Here is a 26,719-nt window from a genome sequence, read left to right on the forward strand (position 1 = left end):
GATTGATAAAGATGTATTCACAATATAACTTTTGCATCAATGACGCCATTTTCTTCCACTCAAGGCTAATGTAGATATTTGTTCTTCCGCGTAATGTTTATGATGGGTCGGGTGGCGCAGTAGATGGTGCGCTCGTCTTCACCAAGATTTTGTATTATTTTGTCACTGCCATATATTGAATAAAATACTGTTTAAACTAAGATGGCCGGATTCAACCCCGGTCACCTTCAAGACCACGCGGGTTTTCCCGGATATGCTACATTAAGAATTAAATCCACTGCGTGCCTCCGTAAGGGCAAAAAAAGAATGATTGAGATCAGTTTGGAAAAACAAACTGATTGGTCATTGCTATAGAAAAAAGTACTTATCAGATATTTGACGAGTAGTCTAAGTAAATGTACAATAATAATAATAATAATAATTCGAGATTCTTATATACCGCTTTATCACAACCTAGCTCGTAGGTCGTCTCAAAGCGGTTCACAAATTATTATCCGTGGTCATAGGGCCTTTGCAACTAGCCAATAGCTTTCTCAACTCCTTGGGGAGCATACAGCCGGAGCTGCTATTTCGGCGCTAACAGCTAGCATTCAACAATTCTAGCACTGCCCAACCACGTACTCGTTTACAGCTGAGTAGAGACTGGAACAAGCGGGGTAAGTATCTTGCTCAAAGATACAACACAGTGCCGTGCCGTGACTCGGACCCGCAACCCTTCGGTCGCGAGCCCGGCGTCCTACCACTAGACTACCGTGCCTTAGAGATGTTAGTTAAAAAAAAACGGAAAAAGAAAAAAAGAAAAACATTGTGATACTTTGATGTAACTGAGATTGTCGTTATATCGATATGTAGTCTCAATTCCTGTTCCACCATGAAACACCGGATTGAATTTCAAATTTTGTATAAATCACCGAGGTTTAACAGGTAATGATGCCAAATAAAATTAAACATTTTCTGTCTGTTATTATTTATAAATCGGCACGCGTTGTGAAAAAGTAATACGTTGCTAAAAAAGGGCTTTGAACTCGGGTTGGTTGTCTGGAAAATTATTGTTTATTTGACGTAAATGCATTATCCATTGTTTCTTTTATGAGTGGAAATGCATAAATAAATTGCATAAAGACTATAACCAGACTTTCAAAAATGTTTATAATTTTGTTCATATTCTCAAAAAATTGAAATTAAAAACTGATGAAATTTTAATTGATAAAAAAAAATGTAAACGTTGACCTATCGGTTTAATGCCGCTCTTTTTGAAGAGATCTCCCGGTAGACATATTAACAGAACCTGGTTGATAACAAAAAGGATCTTCAGAAAATATCCGCATTTTTACTTTTTGTGCCTGTGAAAAAAACTGAAATAAAAATAGTCCGGAAGCACTGACAAAGAGATAAATGCACCGGACATCAGTTCAAAGATTTTCCGGTTATTTTTTTATCCTGCATGCTTGTGACGTCATAGTATGATAATCTCTGAACAAAGTTGCATGCCTGTTAGTATCACATTTTATATGATATACTTTTTCACTCAGAATTTATATTAGTTTTTATCTGAAAGAAATAAGTTATAAATCATGAAGATTGTTTTCACTATATGAAGATGTTCTTGTATGGTTGAAACACAATTGTCTTTGCTTCAAGGATACACTTCCCCACTGGACGTCTACTTCCGGACACTTTTTTTTAAGGGGAAGCAATTCTGTTTACGCACGCAGTTGTTAACATTGAAGAGCTTCGCTCGGGCGCCTTCGACGCCCTAGAGCTACGCTCTTCTTTTATGGATCCCCCGATACGCTCTTATTATATGGATGATGTGCCTTCTGGTCAATATTGTAAATCCTGTAGACAGATATAAGCTTTTCATTACTTACAGAATGTCCACGACTTCCGTCGTACAAATGAGAAAAAATAATGATATTGTGTGGTTTTTTAGATATCTTTTTTCCACTATTGTAATGTTTTATGCATAAATCGATCCTACTTTGTAGTATCAGTGAGCGCTTCTTAAAAAAGGGAGGATTACACAAGACAATATTTTGTATAAAGTGTGATGGAAAAAGATGTCGTGTTAAAATAAAAGAATAATGGGTGGAATAAAGGATCTTGTATAAAAATAACGGATTTTTTGTCAAAATAAAGGATGTTGTGATAAAATAAAGGATGTTTTGGTAAAATCAAGGATGTTGTGGTAAAATATAGGATGTTGTGTCAAAATAAAGGATGTTGTGATAAAATAAAGGATGTTGTGATAAAATAAAGAATGTTTTGTCAAAATAACGGATGTTGTGTCAAAATAAAGGATGTTGTGATAAAATATAGTATGCTGGATGTTGTGGTAAAATAAAGGATGTTGTGGTAAAATAACGGATGTTGTGATAAAATAAAGGATGTGATAAAATAAAGGATGCTGTGATTTGATAAAGGATAATGTAATAAAATAAAGGATGCTGTGATAAAATAAAGGATAATGTAATAAAATAAAGGATGTTGTGATAAAATAAAGGATGTTGTGATAAAATAAAGGATGTTGTGATAAAATAAAGGATGCTGTGATAAAATAAAGGATGCTGTGATAAAATATAGGATAATGTAATAAAATAAATGATGTTGTGAACAAAACGTCAAAAGAATGTGGTGGTTAAATAACGGATCTTGTAACAAAATAACGGATACAGTGGTAAATGTACAATAAAGAATGTTGTGATAAAATAAAAGATGTTTTGTCAAAACAACAGATGTTGTGTCAAAATAAAGGATGTTGTGATAAAATATAGGATGCTGGATGTTTTGGTAAAATAAAGGATGTTGTGGTAAAATAACGAATGTTGTGATAAAATAAAGGATGTTGTGATAAAATATAGGATGCTGGATGTTGTGGTAAAATAAAGGATGTTGTGGTAAAATAACGGATGTTGTGATAAAATAAAGGATGTTGTGATAAAATAAAGGATGCTGTGATAAAATATAGGATAATGAAATAAAATAAATGATGTTGTGAACAAAACGTCAAAAGAATGTGGTGGTTAAATAACGGATCTTGTAACAAAATAACGGGTGCAGTGGTAAATGTACAATAAAGAATGTTGTGATAAAATAAAAGATGTGTTATAATTACGGATGTTGTGGAACAATAAGGATGTTTTCATCTAGGATGTCGAGAGAAATTCAAGGATGTTGTATTAAGATAAAGGTTTATCAAGATTAAGTATGATGTTATTAAATAAAAATATATATGATAAAACCGAGGATAATATTATATGATAAAATATTGTTGTGAAGAAGGTTTTATAATTAGTTTTTAATTTTCCTTTATGTACAAACTTTATCAAGCATTTTACAATTGGATTAAACATACGTACATGAAAGCTTGCGAAGCTAAACTTACCCATACTAGTTATAGATATAATTTTTATATTTAATTGAAAACATCAGTATAAGTTTTATCACAGTGAGCTAATTATCTTTTATATTGTGAACGATGAGAATGAAATGTCGATTTCTCAGAAGGACAGGATATGTTTAAGGCAGGAGGTTTCCCGGTACAAATGTCAAGGTTAGGAAACAGGTTTATTGAGAACATAGGTACAATAAGATATATAGGAATATCTTTTTTGTCTCATACATACACCCATTAAAAATTTAAGAATGGTGAGCTGTATTATCTTGCTTACTACATCCTGAAATAAATTTGGAACAGATGTCTTACTTCTGCTAACCACTTTTACTTCATGAGGAATTTATGTTCGTGCAAATTGGCCAGGAAATGGATCACGAATTTAGCGAACACTGTCGTTAGGCACTGAAGAAAAATAAATACCTAATTTTGTTCATTTTTATATATATCGTTTAAAACAAATTCGCTAAAACATGGTCACGGATATTAAGCAATTGACAGTAACTTTAGTAGTTGACAGTATATGAAGTATTGATAAAATGATCGACAAAATTATTTATAAGATTTTGGCTTATTGACAATATTCTATATTTTAAGTAATTAACTGTATCCTATAGGCATTATGAAGTAAATGGCAATATTAAGAAGAAATTATTCGTTAATGGACATTATTTTTAGTTTTCTATAGGAGTTTTTCAGTGTTTGACAATATTCAATAGGAATAGCAGCTAATTGACAGTATTCAATAGGAATAGCAGCTTATTGACAGTATTCAATAGGAACAGCTGTTTTACATTATTCAATCGGAATAGCAGCTTATTGACAGTATTTGATAGGAATAGCAGCTTATTGACAGCATTCAATAGGAATAACAGCTTATTGACAGTATTCAATAGGAATAGCAGCTTATTGCCAATATTCAATAGGAATCACAGCTTATTGACAGCATTCAATAGGAATAAAAGCTTATTGACAGTATTCAATAGGAATAGCAGTTTATTGACAGTATTCAATAGAAATTGTTCAGTGATTTGCATTATTGTTAGAGAATTATTATTGTGCAATAATAATGCAGTCTTTATGAAACAGTTATGTAGATGCTTTAAATGTAAAACAAAAGCAAAATCAATTTCAAAATTGAAAAAAGCATACATAAAAGCAAATGAATAATTCTAGATAATTTTGTGTCAGAGAAATAAATCAATAGTATTAAGAAGAAGAATGTTTTGATTCTTACGTGAATGTCTAGTTTGTAATGGGGAATACCGCGAATTTCTTTCGTCTGCGCTCTGTCTGCCTTCAGTGTTTAAATTTTGATTGGACACGTGGCTGGGACTAGTTGACCAATTGCTGGACGTATCTATCGTTGGCGTCAAGGGACTTATTTGGCTGGTCGTTGTGACGTCAGATTCCTTCCTTCGTCTACGCGGTAGGGGTGAGCTGTTCTCGTCATGATCCTCGAGATCGTACGTCATAATCTCATCTGTCGTGTTGGCATCCACGAGATCTAGAAGCACTTCCCCCAGGAACATGTTTTCTGCATGTTGTTTGTTCCACAGCGTTATTTCTATAGACTTGTCATTTACCTAAGGGAGATTGTGTTTTTTAATCATTTGATAGAATTTTTATCATTATGCTTTCAACAGCCTCTTTGCTGATTTTGAAATCTTTATTATACTGTTTTATTTGATAAAATAATCAGCCACCTTAGCCCCTCTCAACTTACAATTGTGGCAATATGCTACGATATATTTATAACTTTCACGTTTAAAAGCTCTTAGAAATTTATACTTTATAATAACGAAAAATACAACTCTATCTCTAACTCCTTTGATCTGTATACTGATCATGTATTGATTATCCTCTGAAAGCCCCAGAACAAACAATACCATGAACAAATAATAATAATAATTCGAGGTTCTTATATACCGCTTTATCACAACCTCATTCGTAGGGCGTCTCAAAGCGGTTCACAAATTATTTTCTGTGGTTATAGGGCCTACGCAACCAGCCAAAATCTTTTTGAACCGCCTTGGGAGCATACAGTCGGTGTTGCCATTTCAGCGCTCACAGCTAGCATTCAACAATTCTAACACTAGCCAACTACGTACTCGCGTACAGCTGAGTAGCCTGGAACAAGCGGAGTAAAGTATCTTGATAAAACATATAACACAGTGCTGTGTCGTGACTTGACCCCACTACCCTTCGGTTACGAGCCCGGTGTCCTACAACTAGACTACCGTGTCTCCATTGGCGTAATATTTAGGCGTCTGCACAACATACCTCAGATGCGCTGATTTCGAGTATGTTGAATGTCTCCTTCCAACGTGGTGATGAGGTGTTGAATTGTGGAATCGTTTCATAAGGAGGATAGAAACTGACAGAGAACAAAAATTTCGAACAGATGAAGAATTATATCATTTCAATATCAACGGAAAATGCTAAGAGCGACACCTATATCAAATAACAAACTGACATATAAAAAGAAACAAACGAATCGAAGCTGAATCTATACTTAATACAATATTCATCTAGCAACAACTAAAATTCAGTAATTGACCGAATTCAGTAATCTATATGATTTGTTCAGTGATTGACCTATTTTATACGAATAACAGTTTATTGACAGTATTCTGTATACGTAACAAGAGGCCCATGGGCCTTAACGGTCACCTGAGCTATGTAAAAACTGATGTTATCTATGTTGCCAAATGAAAAAGAAATCATTTTGTAACAAAGGTAACCTGAACTACATGCAATGCAAAAGTAGTGTGAAAGATCTGAGTAGTATATGTACTATGCACAAATAGTGGTTCTGTCAGTCAGCTGACAGGACATGTCCCTTTAGTTCAGTGGTAGAGCGTTGGCCTCCAGAACCTGGGGTCGTGGGCTCGATCCCAGCTGGGGTACCTCATTTTTCCACTTCTTTATTCTCATTACAGTAGAACGAGCTGTTGGATTTTTATTTTGGTTTATTTGAGTAAGATTACTAGTTAAAAAGAAAACAGCTGTCCTATCAAATATCTTATATATTAATTCAACAATGAAGAGTTTTTGTGTATTGTAATTTGCCATTTGGAAGCTTTACACTTTTTATACTGAACATAACTTACATACAACTAAATAGTAAAACGCAACAACATTGTGAGTTGATTACATCATCTAAATTGAACACCAGTTGATATGTGCATAACATCAATTTTCCATCCCAAACTTATAATTCTGACCAAGTTTGAATGATTTCCAATGGAAACTAGAACTGTAAGGCAAAGGCTAACTAATACCCCCGCTCCTATATAAACCAGAACTGTAAGCTAAAGACATACAAAGGCAAAGCATTGCAAGGCAATCCATTGTCTCCCACCAGTAATGAGTTATTTATTGACTGAGCTGTACACTTATTTAAGTGTACTGATCACTGATATACTTCCTGTACTCCTTCCCCATGCCAAAACATACTTACATACCAAATCTTGTTAGCACAGATGAACCAGTTTTGCTAAAACTGTCTTATTAGTTAAGGAAAAGATGTCAGGACAAAGATATTCAACAAAGGACCATAACTCCTTAAAAAGGGTCGAAATGAAATAAAATACTAGTCTGATGCACGATATCAGAGGGTAATTACAATATCTGTATTGTAATGAGGCAGACAAAGGTGTATTCATCAAAGGGACATAATTCGTTTTAGAGGAGTAGAATGAAAAAGTACTTCTTGGATGCACAACGGCAGAGGGCAGTTACCATATCTGTAAAAAAAAAAATGAAATCGGACCAGTAGATTAGGAAAAGTTGTCAGGACAGGAATTTTTCAACAAAGGGCCATAATTCCATAAAAAAGGATTGAAAAAAAATACCTTGATGCACAACATAAGGGGGTAGTTATCATATCCAAAAATGTTTCGTTGAAGTTGGCTGCATAGTCTTGGAGGAGTTGTCAGAACAAGCATTTTTCAACAAAGGGCCATTACTCCAAAAAAAAGGGACAGATTGAAAAATAAAACCTGGATGCATAACATCAGGTGGTAGTTAACCAATGGGAAACTTTCATCGAAATTAGCCCAGAAGTTTTGGAGAAGTTTTGAGGGAAAGCATTTTTCAACAAAGGGCATTAACTCCGTAAAAAAGGACCAGAATGAAATAATAATAACTGGATGCACAACATCAGGTTGTAGTTATCATATCTGGAAAGTTTCGTTGAAATCAATCCATAACTTTAGAAGGAGTTGTCCGGACAAAATGTTTAGGATTTTTCAACAAAGGGCCATAACTTGGTTAAACAGGGTCAGAATGAAAATATAATACCTGGATGCACAACTTCAGGTGTTAGTTACCATATCTAAAAAGTTTCGTTGAAATCGGTCCATTACTTTAGAAGCAGTTGTCCGGACAACATTTTTCTGACGGACAGACAAGCTGATTCCAGTATACCCCCCCCCCTAACTTCATTACGGGTGCGGGGGTTATAACTAACGAAATCATTCTGGAAAATATCATTTTCCTATATGAACTATTGTAAACTTTACCCCCTCCTCAGGAGGAAATGTGAGATCCTGCAGTCATGAAATTCCCAATTTTGGTAATGGGCCTTAAGACCCTTCCATCCATAAAGAGTATTTGATTCTACCATATCTGGGTGTAGAGAAGATGATTTTTGAGTCAATTTGACATTTTTTGGCCCCACCCCTCATGCCCCTGAGGAGGGACCATATCATTCATAAATTTTGTTCACCTTTTGCCACGGAAGGTTCCTGCAAAAGTTCATTACAATTGGTTCCGTAGTTTTTGAGAAGTCGAAAATGTAAATTGTTTATGGACGCACGACGCCGGACAATAGGCGAAAGCAATAGGTCTTTGTCTCAGGTGACCTAAAAAGCGAACGAAACGATGGTGATTCTATACTGGATAAACTGATAAAGGAAGTATAAATACAATTGAGTAAAAGAAGACTTACCCCCTGCCTGGGAGGAGGTGCACAAGTGCTGTTGGATTAATGACGGACAGCTCAAGCTGCCCGGGAGGTCGGAGATCGTCTGCCTGTACTAGTGTCACCGACAAACACTCTGCTTCCTCTGAGTAGGACACGCTCATCTGTAGTTTTCCACTCACCAATCGTTCGTCCTTTTTCATTTCAATCTGGAGATACACATCGATACAAAAAATCTACCAGAAAGGCCAGCCATATCTTCTCAAGAAAAAGAGAAAACAAATACAGAAAACACGGGAACACAATATGAAGCAAAACGCGAAACCTTGGTACGTGTCATTGAAACATCTGCGTTTTATGCAGAAGTTACCAGTTCATCAACTAATTTTAATGTGACAGTATTGGTTTCAAGTAATGAGCTGTCAGTCAGAGACCTATTGTAAAATAACATGAAATGATCACATATACAGCAAAGAACTGTGCTTAAGTATTTTGCATCAAACACAACACTCGTCAAATATATATCTTATACAACCGCAACATCATGTTATTTAAGGATGTACTCTTCTGAGGTTTCAGTCACGTTCAAGTCTCGTTTTGATCTGGTGTAACGGGTTTTTGTAATATTAAACAAATTATGATCAAGTTTATTAGCAAACACGCATCTGAAAAAATATGTCAAAAAACTAGATGCCTGTTGTTTGTAGAACGTTTTCTTACAAGAATTAAAAAAAAATCAATTCGGCAGCCATTTTGAAAAAGTGTATTAATGTGTATTTCTTGCGTTTCAAAAAAGGCCAAAATTTCACCTTTTTTGACACTAGATTGATCACTTAAATTATCATTGTGTCGCCATTTTTAGTTGTAGCAGGTTCAATTTTGCTGAACAACTTAATAATATTTAATATGATAAAAATAATATGCAACAAACTGGAAAATTATCCATTATTGATATTGTTTTGCATATTTAGTGTAACCGAAGCATTTTTTATTTTTGACCCCGTAAACGGTCAAAAATAACACAAATGATAATGGGACAAAAAAAGAAGCACACCGACCCCCCATTTTTGTGGATGTTATACAAACACATTTTCTTATAATTCGTTATATATTAAAAAAGTTTAATAGCAGAACAATTTATATCAAGCGTTTAATCTGCAAAAAAATGTTAAAAAAAACAAGTATTTTTTCATAAAAAAATAAGGGAGTAGGGGTAACTAAAATCGGCTTTCTGTGTTAAAAGAATACGATTAAGAAATTTTACTGACTTAATTTAAAAGAAAATAATATTTTCATCAATTCTACAAACATTCATACATATCTGATAACACACTCGGAAGAAATTGTATGAATTTGTTCTGCAAATGGTCAAAACCTAAAAAAATCACCTAAAATCACATGTTGTGTTAAATTGGTACCTTTGACCGATCATAGCACAAAAACGAACAAACGGTCATATATTTCTTTTTGCATTTTCTACTATGCCATTAACTCCTTTTTTCAAAAATCCATATAAGAAAAAAAATTAATATAGGAAATGTTTGACTTCTCAGAGGTGTACATCCTTAAACAATGACACATTTGTATCTCAAAAGTATTGTAAGCGATAGTCGTTTACTACGTACCGGTGTCTTGGGTAGCATCCGTCGTTTCGGTTTATTTAATGACAACACAGACGGCGGTAAGGGAATGGGCTGGACGATGGAAGGAATGCTCTCTACAAGCGAAAAAAAATCTTTTAAGAAGAAATGTCAATTAACATTGAAGTCAGAGCTTAATATTCATTCGTCAGTACATACATGTGTCATTTACGGTTTACATGATAGCTCCACCACAACTACTTACGACTTCATGTTAATCTTACGACAGCTCCTTTTCTGGCACTTATCATTTTAGTTTTTCTTTCACAAGAAGAATTGATGGAAAGATCATTAACTATTAGATGTTAGAAAATTTGATCATTATGCTATATATATTTCAAATAGTGAAATATTGACGAATGTTATCGAAAACACGTATTAAAATCTCTCGTAACAAAACTCACCTTGTTCTGTATACTCTGCTGTTTCTGTTATATCCACCATACCATAACTGTTAAAGAAACAATAGAATCTTAGTAGCAAATATTCACAACTTTGTATTGTTCTGTCCGGTTCAAAAAGCAACGAGACAATAACGAAGTGTCAACAAAACCATATTTCGAACTAAAAATCGATAAAACAAAGGTAAATATGAACATAAGAAAGATTTACATGGAGACCCTTGGAGAAAGTACAAGGAAAATAAGACCGGGTGTTTCGGAAGGGTAGGCGACTGTTGCGTCATCGATAACAGCTGCCATGTTAATAAAAGTCCAATCAAGTAATGTCACATCCTCACATCGAGAACTCGGGTAGTGACAACAAAAACACAAGTACTGTCACATCCTCACATCGAGGACTCGGGTAGTGACAACAAAACCACAAGTACTATCACATCCTCACATCGAGAACTCGGGTAGCGACAACAAAACCACAAGTACTGTCACATCCTCGCATCGAGAACTCGGGTAGTGACAACAAAACAACAAGTACTGTAACATCCTCACAACGAGAACTCGGGTAGTGACAACAAAACCAAAAGTACTGTCACATCCTCACATCGAGAACCCGGGTAGTGACAACAAAACCACAAGTACTATCACATCCTCACATCGAGAACTCGGGTAGAGACAACAAAACAACAAGAACTGTCACATCCTCACATCGAGAACTCGGTTAGTGAGGATGTGACATCCTCACATCGAGAACTCGTGTAGTGACAACAAAACCACAAGTACTGTCTCATCCTCACATCGAGAACTCGGGTAGGGACAACAAAACCACAAGTACTGTCACATCATCACATCGAGAACTCGGGTAGTGACAACAAAAACACAAGTACTGTCACATCCTCACATCGAGGACTCGGGTAGTGACAACAAAACCACAAGTACCGTCACATCCTCACATCGAGAACTCGGGTAGTAAAGGTAAATATGAACATAAGAAAGATTTACATGGAGACCCTTGGAGAAAGTACAAGGAAAATAAGACCGGGTGTTTCGGAAGGGTAGGCGACTGTTGCGTCATCGATAACAGCTTCCATGTTAATAAAAGTCCAATCAAGTAATGTCACATCCTCACATCGAGAATTCGGGTAGTGACAACAAAACCACAAGTACTCTCACATCCTCACATCGAGAACTCGGGTAGTAAAGGTAAATATGAACATAAGAAAGATTTACATGGAGACCCTTGGAGAAAGTACAAGGAAAATAAGACCGGGTGTTTCGGAAGGGTAGGCGACTGTTGCGTCATCGATACCAGCTGCCATGTTAATAAAAGTCCAATCAAGTAATGTCACATCCTCACATCGAGGACTCGGGTAGTGACAACAAAACCACAAGTCCTGTCACATCCTCACACCGAGAACTCGGGTAGTGACAACAAAACCAGAAGTACTGTCACATCCTCACATCGAGAACCCGGGTAGTGACAACAAAACCACAAGTACTATCACATCCTCACAACGAGAACTCGGGTAGGGACAACAAAACCACAAGTACTGTCACATCCCCACATCGAGAACTCGGGTAGTGACAACAAAACCACAAGGACTGTCACATCCTCACAACGAGAACTCGGGTAGTGACAACAAAACCACAAATACTGTCACATCCTCACATCTAGAACTCGGGTAGTGACAACAAAACCACAAGAACTGTCACATCCTCACATCGAGAACTCGGGAAGTGACAACAAAACCACAAGTACTGTCACGTCCTCACATCGAGAACTCGGGTAGCGACAACAAAACCACAAGTACTGTCACATCCCCACATCGAGAACTCGGGTAGTGACAACAAAGCCACAAGTACTGTCACATCCTCACATCGAGAACTCCGGTAGTGACAACAAAACCACAAGTACTGTCTCATCCTCACATCGAGAACTCGGGTAGGGACAACAAAACCACAAGTACTGTCACATCCTCGCATCGAGAACTCGGGTAGTGACAACAAAACTACAAGTACTGTCACATCCTCACATCGAGAACTTGGGTAGTGACAACAAAATCACAAGTACTGTCACATCTTCACATCGAGAACTCGGGTAGTGACAACAACACCACAAGTACTGACACATCCTCACATCGAGAACTCGGGTAGTAAAGGTAAATATGAACATAAGAAAGATTTACATGGAGACCCTTGGAGAAAGTACAAGGAAAATAAGACCGAGTGTTTCGGAAGGGTAGGCGACTGTTGCGTCATCGATCACAGCTGCCATGTTAATAAAAGTCCAATCAGGTAATGTCACATCCTCACATCGAGAACTCGGGCAGTGACAACAAAACCACGAGGCACTATTATGAGCATGGTAGTGACAACAAAACCACAAGTACTGTCACATCCTCACAACGAGAACTCGGGTAGTGACAACAAAACCACGAGGCACTATTATGAGCATAACAAGAGGCCCAGAGGGCCTGTATCGCTCACTTGGATATCTAAGCAATCATGGCAAAATATTTTCCAAATGAGATCCAAGGGAATATGCGAAGGCCCGAAGGCCAATCCTTGTAGCATATCTGTATTAGATTTTTCATGCCCAGCAATTTTACGTATGGTAATGGGGTGGGTATCTCAACTGTTTCCAAGCTGTGACTCAGCAACTAGGTCCCTAGGGTTTTGGCTAGACCCCATGATCAATTCTAATATCATGACTGCATTTGTCTCTTTTTGCCCAGCATGTGTATTTATAGTTTTGGGGTGGAGATCTCAACCCTTTCAAAGTTATGACCCAGGGGTTAAGTCTGCAAGGGTGGGGCAGACCCTGGGGTCAATTCTAATATCATGACTGCATTCGTCTCTTTATGCCATGTAACAATTGTATATATAGTTTTTGGGTGGGGATCTTAACCATTTTGAGGTTAAGTATCCAAGGAAGGGGTAGTCCCCGAGGCCATCCCGGAAGCATATGTGCATTCATCTCTTTATACTCAGCAATTGTATTTATGGTTATAGGGTTGTGATCTCAACTGTTTCAAAGCTGTGACTAAGAAACTAAGTCCCTAGGGGTTCGGTCAGACCCCAGGGTATATTCTAATATCATGACTGCATTCGTCTCTTTATGACCAGCATTTGTATATATAGTTTTGGGGTGGTGATCTCAACCGTTTTAAAGTTATGGCCCAGGGACTATGTCTCAAAGGGTGGGGCCAGACCCTAGGGACATTCTGGAAGCAAATGTGCATTCTTCTCTATATACTCAACAATTGTATATATGGTTATAGGGTGGGGATCTCGACTATTTCCAAGTAATAAAACTTATTTTGGCCCCACCCCTTAGCCCGGGGGGTCATTCCCACTATTTCTACAATTTTGAATCCCTGCCTCCCATAAATGCTTCAGACGAAATATGATCGATATCCATGACATAGTTCTACAGAAGAAGTCGTTTATAGCAATATAGCCAAATTGCCCCGTTTCGGCCCCGCATTCAGCCCCCTGGGGGTTCAGCCCCACCATTTGTACAATTTTTAATCTCCACCACTTAGGGATGCTTCCAGTCAAATATGATTGATATACATCTCTTAGTTCCAGAGAAGATGTCGCTTAAAGCAATATAGCCAAATAACCCTTTTTGGCCCCGCCCCTCAGCTCCCTGGGGGTCAGCCCCACCATTTGTACAATTTTGAATCCCTGCCTCTCATAAATGCTTTTGATTAAATATGATTGATATCCATTACATAGTTCTACAGAAGAAGTTGTTTGTAGCAATATAGCCAAATTGCCCCCTTTTGGCCCCGCCCCTCAGCCCCCCTGGGAGGTCAGCCCCACCATTTGTACAATTCTGAATCTCAACCACCTAGGGATGCTTCCAGTCAAAAATGGTTGATATATATCTCTTAGTTCCAGAGAAGAAGTCGCTTAAAGCAATAAAGCCAAATTGCCCCCTTTTAGCCCCGCCCCTCAGCCCCCTAGGGGTCAGCCCCACCATTTGTACAATTTTAAATCCCCACCACCTTGGGATGCTTCCAGTCAAATATGGTTGATATCTATCTCTTAGTTCCAGAGAAGAAGTCGCTTAAAGCAATAAAGCCAAAATGCCCCCTTTTAGTCCCGCCCCTCATCCCCCTGGGGGTCAGCCCCACCATTTGTACAATTTTAAATACCCACCACCTCGGGTTGCTTCCAGTCAAATATGGTTGATATCCATCTCTTAGTTCCAGAGAAGAAGTCACTTAAAGCAATAAAGCCAAATTTTCCCCTTTTAGCCCAGCCCCTCAGCCCCCTGAGGGGTCAGCCCCACCATTTGTACAATTTTGAATCCCCACCACCTAGGGATGCTTCCAGTCAAATTTAGTTAAACTCCAATCAGTGGTTCAGAAATTGTTGACGGACGGACGACGGACGCCACGGTATGGCATAAGCTCACCTTGGTACTTCGGACCAGGTGAGCTAATAAAAAGCATCGACCTTCATCTCACACAAAGAAACTGCATATTTCTCAGCGGGATCACGATGGCGACCGTAAAGCCTGTCCACAGTCTTCATCAACCTGCGTCTTGGGAAATCTTGTTTTGTAGGTTTGTCCGTCAACAGTTAACATCTCTCACTGATGTCGTGCTATTCGGAGCAAGCTCCCCAGTACCGAATTAACTACGACATGTAGACATCATAGATAGGGGAAGAAAGAGAAAGTATCTGAATGAGAAATTGAAGAATTGGAAAGATGTTTTTGCTAGTATTTCGTCTTTCTGTATTGGATAATATAAAGGTAGTCGATATGTATAAATGAGTAAAGACGTCGATTCCTTGGTGTATGTCAGTCTGACTAATAATTATGTAAATGTAGTATTGATTGAATAATACAGTAAATCTGTCAGCAAAGCCGCCTTAATGAGGCGTGCTTACAGAAACAACCCCGGTAATCAAACGCAAACACTAGAACACGATTCCCAACCACGCAAGCCCAGACGAGCACAGTTAGCAAGCTTAAGTAAGCGTATCCTTAATGCAAACTGTCATAATATTCTACTTTAAAAAAAATCTTCATCTATCTTGAATTACATAATTTTTAACAAACGAGGTATTGCAAGATATATACTAAAAATCTACAAATTCAAACGTGTTAATTTTGACGTTTTCTTAAAAAAAATGTTTCCTATATTTTCATTTAGGATCCCCGTACCACTGTCAAAAAACTGTGCCTACGCATTAGAAACTAGTATTGTAGCATGACTATAGCTTCGATAAATAGATTTTGAAAATAAACATATAAAGAAAACAATGTTTTGAGTTAAAAAGTGCAACGGAGCTAGACCATGATTTGAACCTAGACTCTCTACTCTGTATACTGTCGCTCTAATGAGCCATTTAGTCGTATGTAGTATCCTACCCCTGTCCCTCTAAAGCTACATTTTAAATGAATTTAATAACTACAGTGGATTTCTCTAATGCTATGCATGCAGTTTGGCAGATATTTTAAAGTTTAACATTAAATATTTACAAAATGTTTCAACCAATATTGTTTGTTTAGTTGAAAACAAAATGAAAACTTCATACACAACATACCTATTTGTTGAAAGTTGACCGATTTATGTCCCGGAGACGTGTGAGCTGTTTCATGGTTGACTAAACCTCATTTGGTTTGTTATGTTTCTTCATTTGATATTTTAATACAATTATAGATTTTCATAAAATATTTACATCTCAAAACGTAGGTTAGAAAAGGGGATTTACTTCTGTAAAGAAAAGAGATAACTAATGAACTCCTTATTTTTGCTTTTTTATGTTTCGATTTTATTTTTCTACATTTGTAGCTTCCATACAAAATTATAAAATACGTCAAAATATATATAGTTTTAAAACGATGCTTATTATTTTCCTTATAGGGCTTATTCTTCACAGGGACAGAGTTTTGTAAAAGACGATATTGTGATTTTCGCATAATATTTTACAACGCGTTTTAACTAAAATCTTTCACACTGTGACGACATCAAAAGTGAGATCTATCACAATGTAAAGATTTACCTTGTGATATTGACCAATCAGATCGATGCAATCAATTAACTTCATTCAATGTTGCAAGTGTTTTTTTGTTAGACACAGATGAAGAAATGTTAGAATAAATGGTTGTTTTACATATCTTTGATACAAACAATAAGATATTTCAATTACTTCTATTTTTGTTTTCAAATCTTTCCAGATAATATCAGAAAATGGCGAAATTGCGTCGAGTAGCTTAGTCTCTTAAAACGTAGCGAGGTCTTGTTGTCAAGCGTTGACGCCAATCGAAAACGGCTGTTAATTCTCCGACTTTTTTATTCAGAGACATTTTCGTTGTTGTAGGTACTTTGAAGTGTAAAAAATAGATGATTAATTCGTGCTTTGCCCATCTAGGGACTAAGCAATACTCATGAGAAAGATATTGTACTCGACAAGAACACTTAAATATTTTTTATGTCATAGTTCAGACAGCCTGCGTACTACTTTTATTTTTACATTATTTCAAGGACATTACAATAAACACATTTTATCCCTGTGCTAAAAAGGCTGAACTTTTTACGCTTAGATCGCTACCATACCGACGCACAGTAACACAACCATAAGACGCCTCAGTATATTTTGATATCGATACAAATTGATTGCTGTTAAGCTTTCTTAACTTGGAAACGTGATTCCTCTACATTAAAAACGTCAATACAACAAAATATTCTTTTAAAAAGTGGTAAAAGATACAAGATACAAGAACTTTTATTTAGTGTCGAATATGGTTAACAAGAACATAAGATCTTGGGAGCTTGTATTTCGGAAAAACACACTAAGAAGAACGTAAATAACAAAAAAACAAAAAACGTATTATGTGTTTTTAGAATGGTGGGTATGTGTGTTGATTAATAATACATCTTATCTATAATGGTTTATATCAATATGTATGTAAGGGTTTCTGGGGCTGTGTAAGTAGTGTATCTGTGTGTAATTAGTGTGTTTGTGTTTGGGTATGAATGAATAACGTGTGTTTAGAATGGTGAGTATGTGTGTTGATTAATGAAGTGTTCATGTGGGCGTTTTTATTTGTTACACCTCATCATATATTAACTTTCTATGAATCCAGTTACAGTTCTTTAAACCTCAGTAAATCTAAACACTAATTCGCTTTACTCAAACCTAGTTATACTCTACTGATAACGAGTCACCATCACCTGTCCATCTCTATCACCTGTCCAACTCCACCACTGTATAAACTATCTATATGTGCAACATGCTGTAACAGAAATGGGAGAAGACTTATGTAGGTTATGCCTGTTGCCTAATCCCTTTGTTCGAATCAATAAAAAATCTTGAAATGGAATGATACCGAGAAACAACGATTATATATATATTTCATATCGACTCTCAAGAAAAATAGAACTGTAAATCTGTCGACAATACACTTCCTCCACATCCTATAGAACTTATCAATGTTGAAGCCTATTATAAAACATGAATAATGTTAAGATCACATCGCTGGGTTCATTACATCCGAAAAAAAAACATAATTTGTTTTTAGATTTTAGCTCACCTGGTCTGAAAGGGATAAATCGCTATAAAACTTCTCCGTTAGCACAGATGAACGTATTTAAACCAAATTTGGTAGTGCGGGTTCCTGGACTTTGATTATATTATGTAATATTAATGTAAAAATTGACCCATAGCGACACTAATGCGGGTTCCTAAAGGGGAAATAGGAACAGTATTTCAAAACATATATTTCTTAATTAAGAGTAAGGGATCTTAACCTAAATTGGTATGAAACATCCATTTGGCCAAGGTTCATTGCTTTAGAAATAAGTACGGCAGGGTGAGGCTAGTTTATGAAATAAATATGTCTTTATAAGATCATTTTTTAAATATAATTGGACAATACATTGTTTTGGTATGAATATCTTTCTTTGACCAAGGGGAATACATTCTTTTGGAATAGCGGAGAGGTTTAATAGGACCTGTAACTGTTTAAAATACATTGCTGTGATTGCTGTGGTGATGAAAGAATACCTCAATTGATCCCATGTAATAGAAAAATACTTATATAAATAATATAGATGTATTTGTCGTTGTTAATGGTGTTCTGTTCAACATTCGGAATTGAAATTTGAATTGTTTACACTCTGAATGATTTATTTTATGATCAATTTTACGCGCTAAAAATACGATAGCTTGTCATCAGTTTAAAATTAGACTTCTCGCGACAATAGTTGAAGGACATCTTGTTTCCACGTTCGCTACGGGGAACCGAAATAATAGCGTAAGCTGCATCACCAACAACGCCCACCTCTAGCGGGGCATTTTTGTCCCCACAGAATACGTCATTAATTGTCTCTTATTCACCTGCATGGCATATCGTGTATTGTCGAACATCACTCTCCACGAAAACACATGTATTGAAGTGCCGGTAGAATCAGAGCCGGCTGCTGATCGATGGTTCATGCATAGGATGACATTAGGCTAAAACAACAATCACCACCAAACCTGTCACACGATCCCCAGGCTTTGTGGATAAAGAGACGCTAAGCCGGAAAGAAAACACAAGCTTATTTTACATTAATGGGCTGTCCTAGAACTCTGTTATAGATCCGCTAAATCACTGTCATTAGGCAGATAACATATTTATTGTTATTTCATTCATCGGTAAATGAGCCAGTGCCACGACAAACTAGAAAATCACTTGATTTCATACACGATGGATTTAATGGTTGCGTATAAATATTTGTAACATTTGTAATTCAAAACATATTTAAAATTGAATTTTTCCACTTAAAAATTATCAATATGATTAAACTTGATTTGATTCTGGCGTCCTAGGACAAATACGTTGTGAGATAGTTACACAATTTGAAGGAAACTAGAGACTTGTCACTGAATAATAGCGTTACTACAACATTCAGTGATAAATATGTAAACCACATCATCTTGTACACGTTCAGTATATTGAATAAACATTTAATTATTTCCACACAATTTCATGTCTATATTTAATAAACCAATACTGATAAACAACATTTTAAAAACAACAACAATCAGAGTTATATGAACGTTTGATTTTAAGTGTAAAGCGTCAAAATGATAAATACATCATGGCGCTATGGACAATATCACGTGACGTTTTGAGCAGACCGATATTTTCATTTGGCAGTTTAATTTAATTGTTCAATAATAAAAAAAAAAGTTGATGATATTATGACCGTTATTTACTAATTTCGATTGACGAGATTTTTTTTACAAAATTTTAGAAATGTTTTATTGCAGGTATCGTTATATTTTTATTGATAAATTCACACATTTCTCTTCAAAAAAAGAAATGACTACATATAACTTGTCAAAAATGTTTCTTACTGTGACCTGTCAAACTATCTAACTATCTAAATGTGTAGAATACTCACATGGATAAAGGTAAGAATAGTATACTGATGTTATATTCAAGTTCACGTTCTTTATTATATGAGCATTTGATGTTTTGAAGCATTTTTAAATACAGCGTATCTATGCGTCAAACCGTTACCTTGGGTTGTGCTGAAATATATTTCAGATGGAGATATTTCTCACTGTATTTTTATTTACAGACGATGATCAACGACATACCAGCAGTATGTGTTGAATTAATCATATCCCCTACTGTGTCCTTCCTGTTGTGTTATGTTATAATCGTGATGGATTTAAAGAAAACCTTCTCGATCGATATTTAACTTTCTCTACTGTTAGGCGCTGAAAAAATCTGTCTAGGTTTTGAGCGCTGATACTCATGTTAATGCGTATTGTTTCTTAACACCGAGTAGAAATAAAATCCAATATTTCATATACATTTATTTCAAAATGAAAAGAACACCGGGAGAGTAGACTGTTTACCATTACAATATCGAAGATATATTTCTATACTGTTGAGTATAAGCTGGCTTGAGTAGGTCATTCATAGCAGGTGGTAAACAAGGTTTTGTAATGGTCGTTCTTAACAGGTGGTAAACAAGGCTTTGTAATGGTCGTCCTTAACAGGTGGTAAACAAGGTTGTGTAATGGTCGACCTTAACACGTGGTAAACAAGATTGTGTAATGGGCGTCCTTAACACGTGGTAAACAAGGTTCTGTAATGATCGTCCTTAACACGTGGTAAACAAGGTTCTGTAATGATCGTGCTTAACACGTGGTAAACAAGGTTTTGTAATGGTCGTCCCCAACAGGTGGTAAACACGGTTGTGTAATGGTCGACCTTAACACGTGGGAAACAAGGTTGTGTAATGGTCGGCCTTAACAGGTGGTAAACAAGGTTGTGTAATGGTCGACCTTAACAGGTGGTAAACAAGGTTGTGTAATGGTCGTCCTTAACACGTGGTAAACAAGATTGTGTAATGGTCGTCCTTAACACGTGGTAAACAAGGTTGTTTAATGGTCGACCTTAACACCTGGTACAAAAGGTTGTGTAATGGTCGTCCTTAACACGTGGTAAACAAGGTTGTTTAATGGTCGACCTTAACACGTGGTAAACAGGATTGTATAATGGTCGTCCTTAACACGTGTTAAAAAGGTTGTGTACTGGTCGTCCTTAACACGTGGTAAACAAGATTGTGTAATGGTCGTCCTTAACACGTGGTAAACAAGGTTCTGTAATGATCGTCCTTAACACGTGGTAAACAAGGTTGTGTAATGGTCGACCTTAACACCTGGTACAAAAGGTTGTGTAATGGTCGACCTAAACACGTTGTAAACAAGGTTTTGTAATGGTCGTCCCCAACAGGTGGTAAACAAGGTTGTGTAATGGTCGTCCCCAACAGGTGGTAAACAAGGTTTGTAAGGGTCGTCCCCAACAGGTGGTAAACACGGTTGTGTAATGGTCGACCTTAACACGTGGTTAACAAGGTTGTGTAAGGGTCAACCTTAACACGTGGTAAACAAGTTTGTGTAATGGTCGACCTTAACAGGTGGTAAACAAGGTTGTGTAAGGGTCAACCTTAACACGTGGTAAACAAGGTTGTGTAAGAGTCGACCTTAACACGTGGTAAACAAGGTTGTGTAAGGGTCGACCTTAACACGTGGTAAACAAGGTTGTGTAGGGTCGACCTTAACACTTGGTAAACAAGGTTTTGAAATGTCGACCTTAACACGTGGTAAACAAGGTTTTGTAATGGTCGTCCTTAACACGTGGTAAACAAGGTTGTGTAATGGTCGCCCCAACAGGTGGAAAAAAAGGTTATGTAATGGTCGACCTTAACACGTGGTATACAAGGTTGTGTAATGGTCGTCCAAAACAGGTGGTTAACAAGATTGTGCAATGGTCGTCCCCAACAGGTGGAAAAAAGGTGTAATGGTCGTCCCAAACAGGTGGTTCACAAGATTGTGTAATTGTCGTTCCGAAAACGTGGTACACAACACTATGTACTGGTCGTTCCTAATAGGTGGTAAACAAGTTGTACACTGGTCGCCATTAACAGGTAGTACACACCTTTACGTAATGTCTAATTGCTTTATTATTTGACCACCGTTATGACAACTTTCATCTTATTTTTCTAGTCCCTGATAGCACGGATTTTTTTTGTTTGTTATTCGTTTGTGTAATTAGTAACTGTCTATATATGTTGAAAACACTTAACAATTTACCATAATCTATAAAAAAAATAACAAATCTGGAATAATCATATAACGCCGTATACTTAAGTTGCCTTACTTTTCTTCATGATGGACGACAACCAATTGGACGATTTCTGAAGATTGATTGACTATCCTCTTTGTCTCCTCGAACGTCGTGTCCACTAGGGATTTACCATTCCACATAAGCACCTGATCTCCTAGAACAAGACAAATCAAAACTGATGTCAATCAGACAAGGACCACATCTTACCGTTGACAACGTAGAATGGCGTAAAATGCCTGGTTATGTGAAAGCATTGTCTTAGCTATCAACAACATGATAACCTAAAGGCACTTGGGTATTTCCCTATGTAGCTAATTAATCTGTATATGCATCGTATTTCTTGTAAAGGATAATCACTTGCTTATAGTAAGAAGACTACCTTAACTTGCAACAATTAAACAATCTTCCTAAAGATTTAGACATGAGTCAGTATAAAATATTGAATTTCAATTGTCTCATCGTAAACAATTAAAGCATTCTTGGAGAGTTGGTACAATATTTCATTGTTTAAACGATTCGTTATCTCAGAAAGATAATAAATGCTCTAAAATATTTTAAATGATACAACGTTATTGTTATCGTCTTTAGATGGTGATATACAAATATACAAAAAACAGTGGTGGATGGTTGTCATGTTTATCTAACTCGAATTGGTTAGTTTTCAAATTGTATAAAGACACGAGGTTTATCGAGTATCTATTAATATGTGGAAATTAACAAATGAAAGTAAGATAAACATGATAAGAAGTCATAAAAAGAATCTGTGTCTACAATAACGTTCGTATTTTATCTTAAAAAACACATGTTTCCCTTGGAATGTATCCGATGGAGAAATAATTGCCACAGATCATGACGTTACAATATAACGTGACGTCATAATTCAAAGATTGACTAATGAAATCACGTCCACTGTGTAATTAACCCTCTAGCGGGTAACCAAACATGTTTTACCAACTTCTAGCAGGTTATCCAAGGAGTCGTGATTGAGAATACATTTCCTTTTTAATTTGGGAACGCATCCATGTAAATGTAAACTGAAAACAAATGGCCTCAGAAATTTGGGTACATAATCTCGGCCGATCATTGTCTGATAGTAAGGGACATTCACACTATATCTTGAAATAACATAACTTGTAGGCACACCTTTTTCAAAGTTCATCGTACTGAAAACACAAACCTTCTAGAATACCGTAGGAGTCCGCTGGTCCATCTGTGTCTACATACGTTACGAAAGCACCAAGTCTGTTGCCAAAGCGACACTGGCCTCCAACCACACGCATACCAAGACCATTGCCTGTACAGGTATAACAGACATGTTTAAAGTTTGTGTTTAAAGGTTTTAAGCAAATACGTCAATGGAAATATAGCTACTGGGTAGAAATAGCCGACATATATTTTTACCTCGTTAAGGGTATGCTATTGGTGTCTCATTTCTCAGACGATACTACTCGTATATAACTAGTGTCTCTCTCAAATTGGGACTGATTAATTAAAATTGCTACTATTATGTTTTTCTTCTTTTGTTATTTCCAGCTAAACGAAGGTGTATATCAGCAAGCCATGTGTTCAGACAGTGCATTTCTGTCTTTGCTTGCTAAAGAGAAATGAAAAATGTTCGAGGAAAAAATCATATTTTGCTTAACTCATCCTTAAACAGAGACACAAACGTGAAAGTACGACGGCAGTGTGTTCCGCACATATCGTTTAACTGACGCAAATAGATAGGCTAAATATAGAGCTGGAAACACTTGGAGTTTTAAGAAATAATTTTTCACTTCCGTTGTGAAGGCCGTACTATTTTCAATTTCGATTGAGTGTTTTGTTTGCAGCCTTGTCAACAGGAAATTGGATTTTGCTATTTGCCTGTAGGTATTGATACTATCTTGTTTTACTATTATTTGTTTCCTACAAAAGATGCAATACTTGTTTTTAGTAAAAGCAGGACCTCAAGTACTGGAGTAAAATACTTCATGGCTTCATTGAAATGCCTAAAATGACATCTGATAAATAATCACGAAAGTAGTGGATTTGCAATCAATAGAGAAACAAATCACTGACCAAATACAGTTTTGATTGAAAAATGTGTCCTGTGTCTGTCATGACCCCATTATTTAGCCTGCCTGTCTCCGTTTGTACTGAAGCTGTAACGTTGACTGATTGCTCGATGTTATATATAACTAGCATAACTACGTCCCAATAAAAAAACACGTTCTCCATGCAATAGGAGTGGCAAGTCACAGAAATAGGTGTTATACATAGATCCGTGCAATGTATTGGATCACTACCTTGTTATAAGGATTACGTACATATGAGTCAGAGGTCACAGTAATAGGTGTTATACTTAGATCCGTCAATGTATTGGATCAATCCGTTTATAGGGATTTACATACATAAAAGTCCAAGTCTCATTAACTGGTATTAACATAGATCAAGCGCTATTAGGTTTATGATAATTTTTAAAATGTTTTACTTACAGAAATATTAAAACATAAATCTAAAACAGAATTCCCCTCGGAATCCAAATAATAGTCCTTAAATATTTAAGAAAAAACGAATAGTATTTCTGAACCCCAGTCCTTCATGTTATCCCACACATACACAAAAATAATAAAAGTATTGTTATATCTTTAAACATTTATCTCCTTGACCTCATCATACATTAACGTGTGTTTGAAAAGAAATTATATTCATCGTTTAATTAAGGACCTAAAGCGTGATGAACTGGATCCTGAACACCAGACACCTAATTTCGTATTCTATCATTATAAGGATTCACATATCAAACCTGTAAACACAAAACGCCATTAGATTAACATGTTAGCCATGTTACAATTACAAATTATTTGCATTCTGACAATTACACAGATAATGCCATACTCTCTCATTATAAGGATTCCCATATCAAACATGTGAATACAAAATGCCATACTCTCTTATTATAAGGATTCCAATATCAAACATGTGAATACAAAATGCCATACTTTCTCATTATAAGGATTCACATATCAAACATGTGAATACAAAATGTCATGCTCTCTCATTATAAGGATTCCCATATCAACCATGTGAATACAAAATGCCATACTTTCTCATTATAAGGATTCCAATATCAAACATGTGAATACAAAATGCCATACTTTCTCATTATAAGGATTCACATATCAAACATGTGAATACAAAATGTCATGCTCTCTCATTATAAGGATTCCAATATCAAACATGGATTCACATATCAAACATGTGAATACAAAATGTCATGCTCTCTCTTGATGGTCTCTCACATCCACACATATATTTGCATGTAACAACAACAAATTATTTGCATGATGCTAATATCACAGGTGGTATTATACTCTCTTTCTTGATTAAGACTTTGATCAACCGATCAAATATAGAATAATAACATGTCACCGGCAACATCAATCTACTTACATCGACAATTCTGGTCGTTCTTGTCTCGGTATAATAACACATCTCTTGATTTTAAAGAGGCTAGGTATTCTGTGGAAAAAAAAGAAAACATCTGTGAAGCATGAAGTTTCAAGAAGCAAAATTCACCTAACTGATTGCATCGATAAAAACACAAGGTAAACAAGCGCATTCAGCCAAAGCAATCGCTAATTTTGGAGCCTATGATATACATTGTACGCTAGTATGATGCAGTAAAAATTACAAGGTTAAGTGACCATAATATATACTAACTAATTATAATATATGCAAAGAGAGAAAGCGCTCATTTAGTCATTTTGATTATAGATGCAGAACGCCAAATAATGTACCGTACGGTCATTTCTTCCATTTCGGACTCATTAATAGTATTAATGGTAAAAAAAAAAAAAATGACAAATCTATATCTAAAATATTACGAATCATATATACAATACAGCAACAAGGGGAAAGTGTCGATAAATCACTTATAACATTATAAATTTGTGGTAAAAGTGTACGGCCATACTCGGGGGCTAATAGTCTTTCAGTATATGGAATGGTACATCAGTAGATATAAGTGTACCGCTCACCGCGGGGACTGATAGTCTATCAGTAGATACAAGGGTACGGCCAACCTCTGTGACTGATAGTCCACCAGTAGATACAAGGGTACAACCAACCTCGGGGACTGATAGTCCAATAGTCCATCAGCAGATACAAGGGTACGGCCAACCTCTGTGACTGATAGTCCATCAGTAAATACAAGGGTACGGCCAACCACTGTGACTGATAGTCTATCAGTAGATATAAGGGAAAGGCCAACCTCTGTGACTGATAGTCTATCAGTAGATACAAGGGTACGGCCACCCTCTGTGACTGATAGTCCATCAGTAAATACAAGGGGACGGCCAACCACTGTGACTGATAGTCTATCAGTAGATATAAGGGAAAGGCCACCCTCTGTGACTGATAGTCCATCACAGATACAAGGGGACGGGCAACCTCTGTGACTGATAGTCCATCAGTAGATATGAGGGAAAGGCCAACCTCTGTGACAGATAGTCTATCAGTAGATACAAGGGTACGGCCAACCTCTGTGACTGATAGTCCAGCAGTAGATATAAGGGTACGGCCAACCTCTGTGACTGATAGTCCATCAGGAGATATAAGGGAAAGGCCAACCTCTGTGACAGATAGTCTATCAGTAGATACAAGGGTACGGCCAACCTCTGTGACTGATAGTCCAGCAGTAGATATAAGGGTACGGCCAACCTCTGTGAC

The 26,719-nt window shown here is 36.5% G+C and overlaps 1 protein-coding gene across 1 annotated transcript in view; it reads right to left on the reverse strand.

The window, feature by feature from the left end:
• LOC110445134 (regulating synaptic membrane exocytosis protein 2-like) overlaps positions 1 to 26,719 on the reverse strand; it is a 71,658-nt gene that overhangs the window by 12,176 nt on the left and 32,763 nt on the right. Inside the window, exons 5-12 of the mRNA XM_021489555.1 lie at positions 25,442 to 25,510; positions 23,187 to 23,303; positions 22,043 to 22,163; positions 10,366 to 10,412; positions 9,947 to 10,038; positions 8,349 to 8,530; positions 5,678 to 5,771; positions 4,632 to 4,980 (exon numbers count right to left, since the gene is read on the reverse strand). Coding sequence (XP_021345230.1) covers positions 4,632 to 4,980; positions 5,678 to 5,771; positions 8,349 to 8,530; positions 9,947 to 10,038; positions 10,366 to 10,412; positions 22,043 to 22,163; positions 23,187 to 23,303; positions 25,442 to 25,510 — 1,071 coding nt within the window. The remainder of the gene's footprint in view (positions 1 to 4,631; positions 4,981 to 5,677; positions 5,772 to 8,348; positions 8,531 to 9,946; positions 10,039 to 10,365; positions 10,413 to 22,042; positions 22,164 to 23,186; positions 23,304 to 25,441; positions 25,511 to 26,719) is intronic.

Source organism: Mizuhopecten yessoensis, unplaced genomic scaffold, assembly GCF_002113885.1.
Source record: "Mizuhopecten yessoensis strain PY_sf001 unplaced genomic scaffold, ASM211388v2 scaffold2091, whole genome shotgun sequence".
Taxonomy (NCBI): domain Eukaryota; kingdom Metazoa; phylum Mollusca; class Bivalvia; order Pectinida; family Pectinidae; genus Mizuhopecten; species Mizuhopecten yessoensis.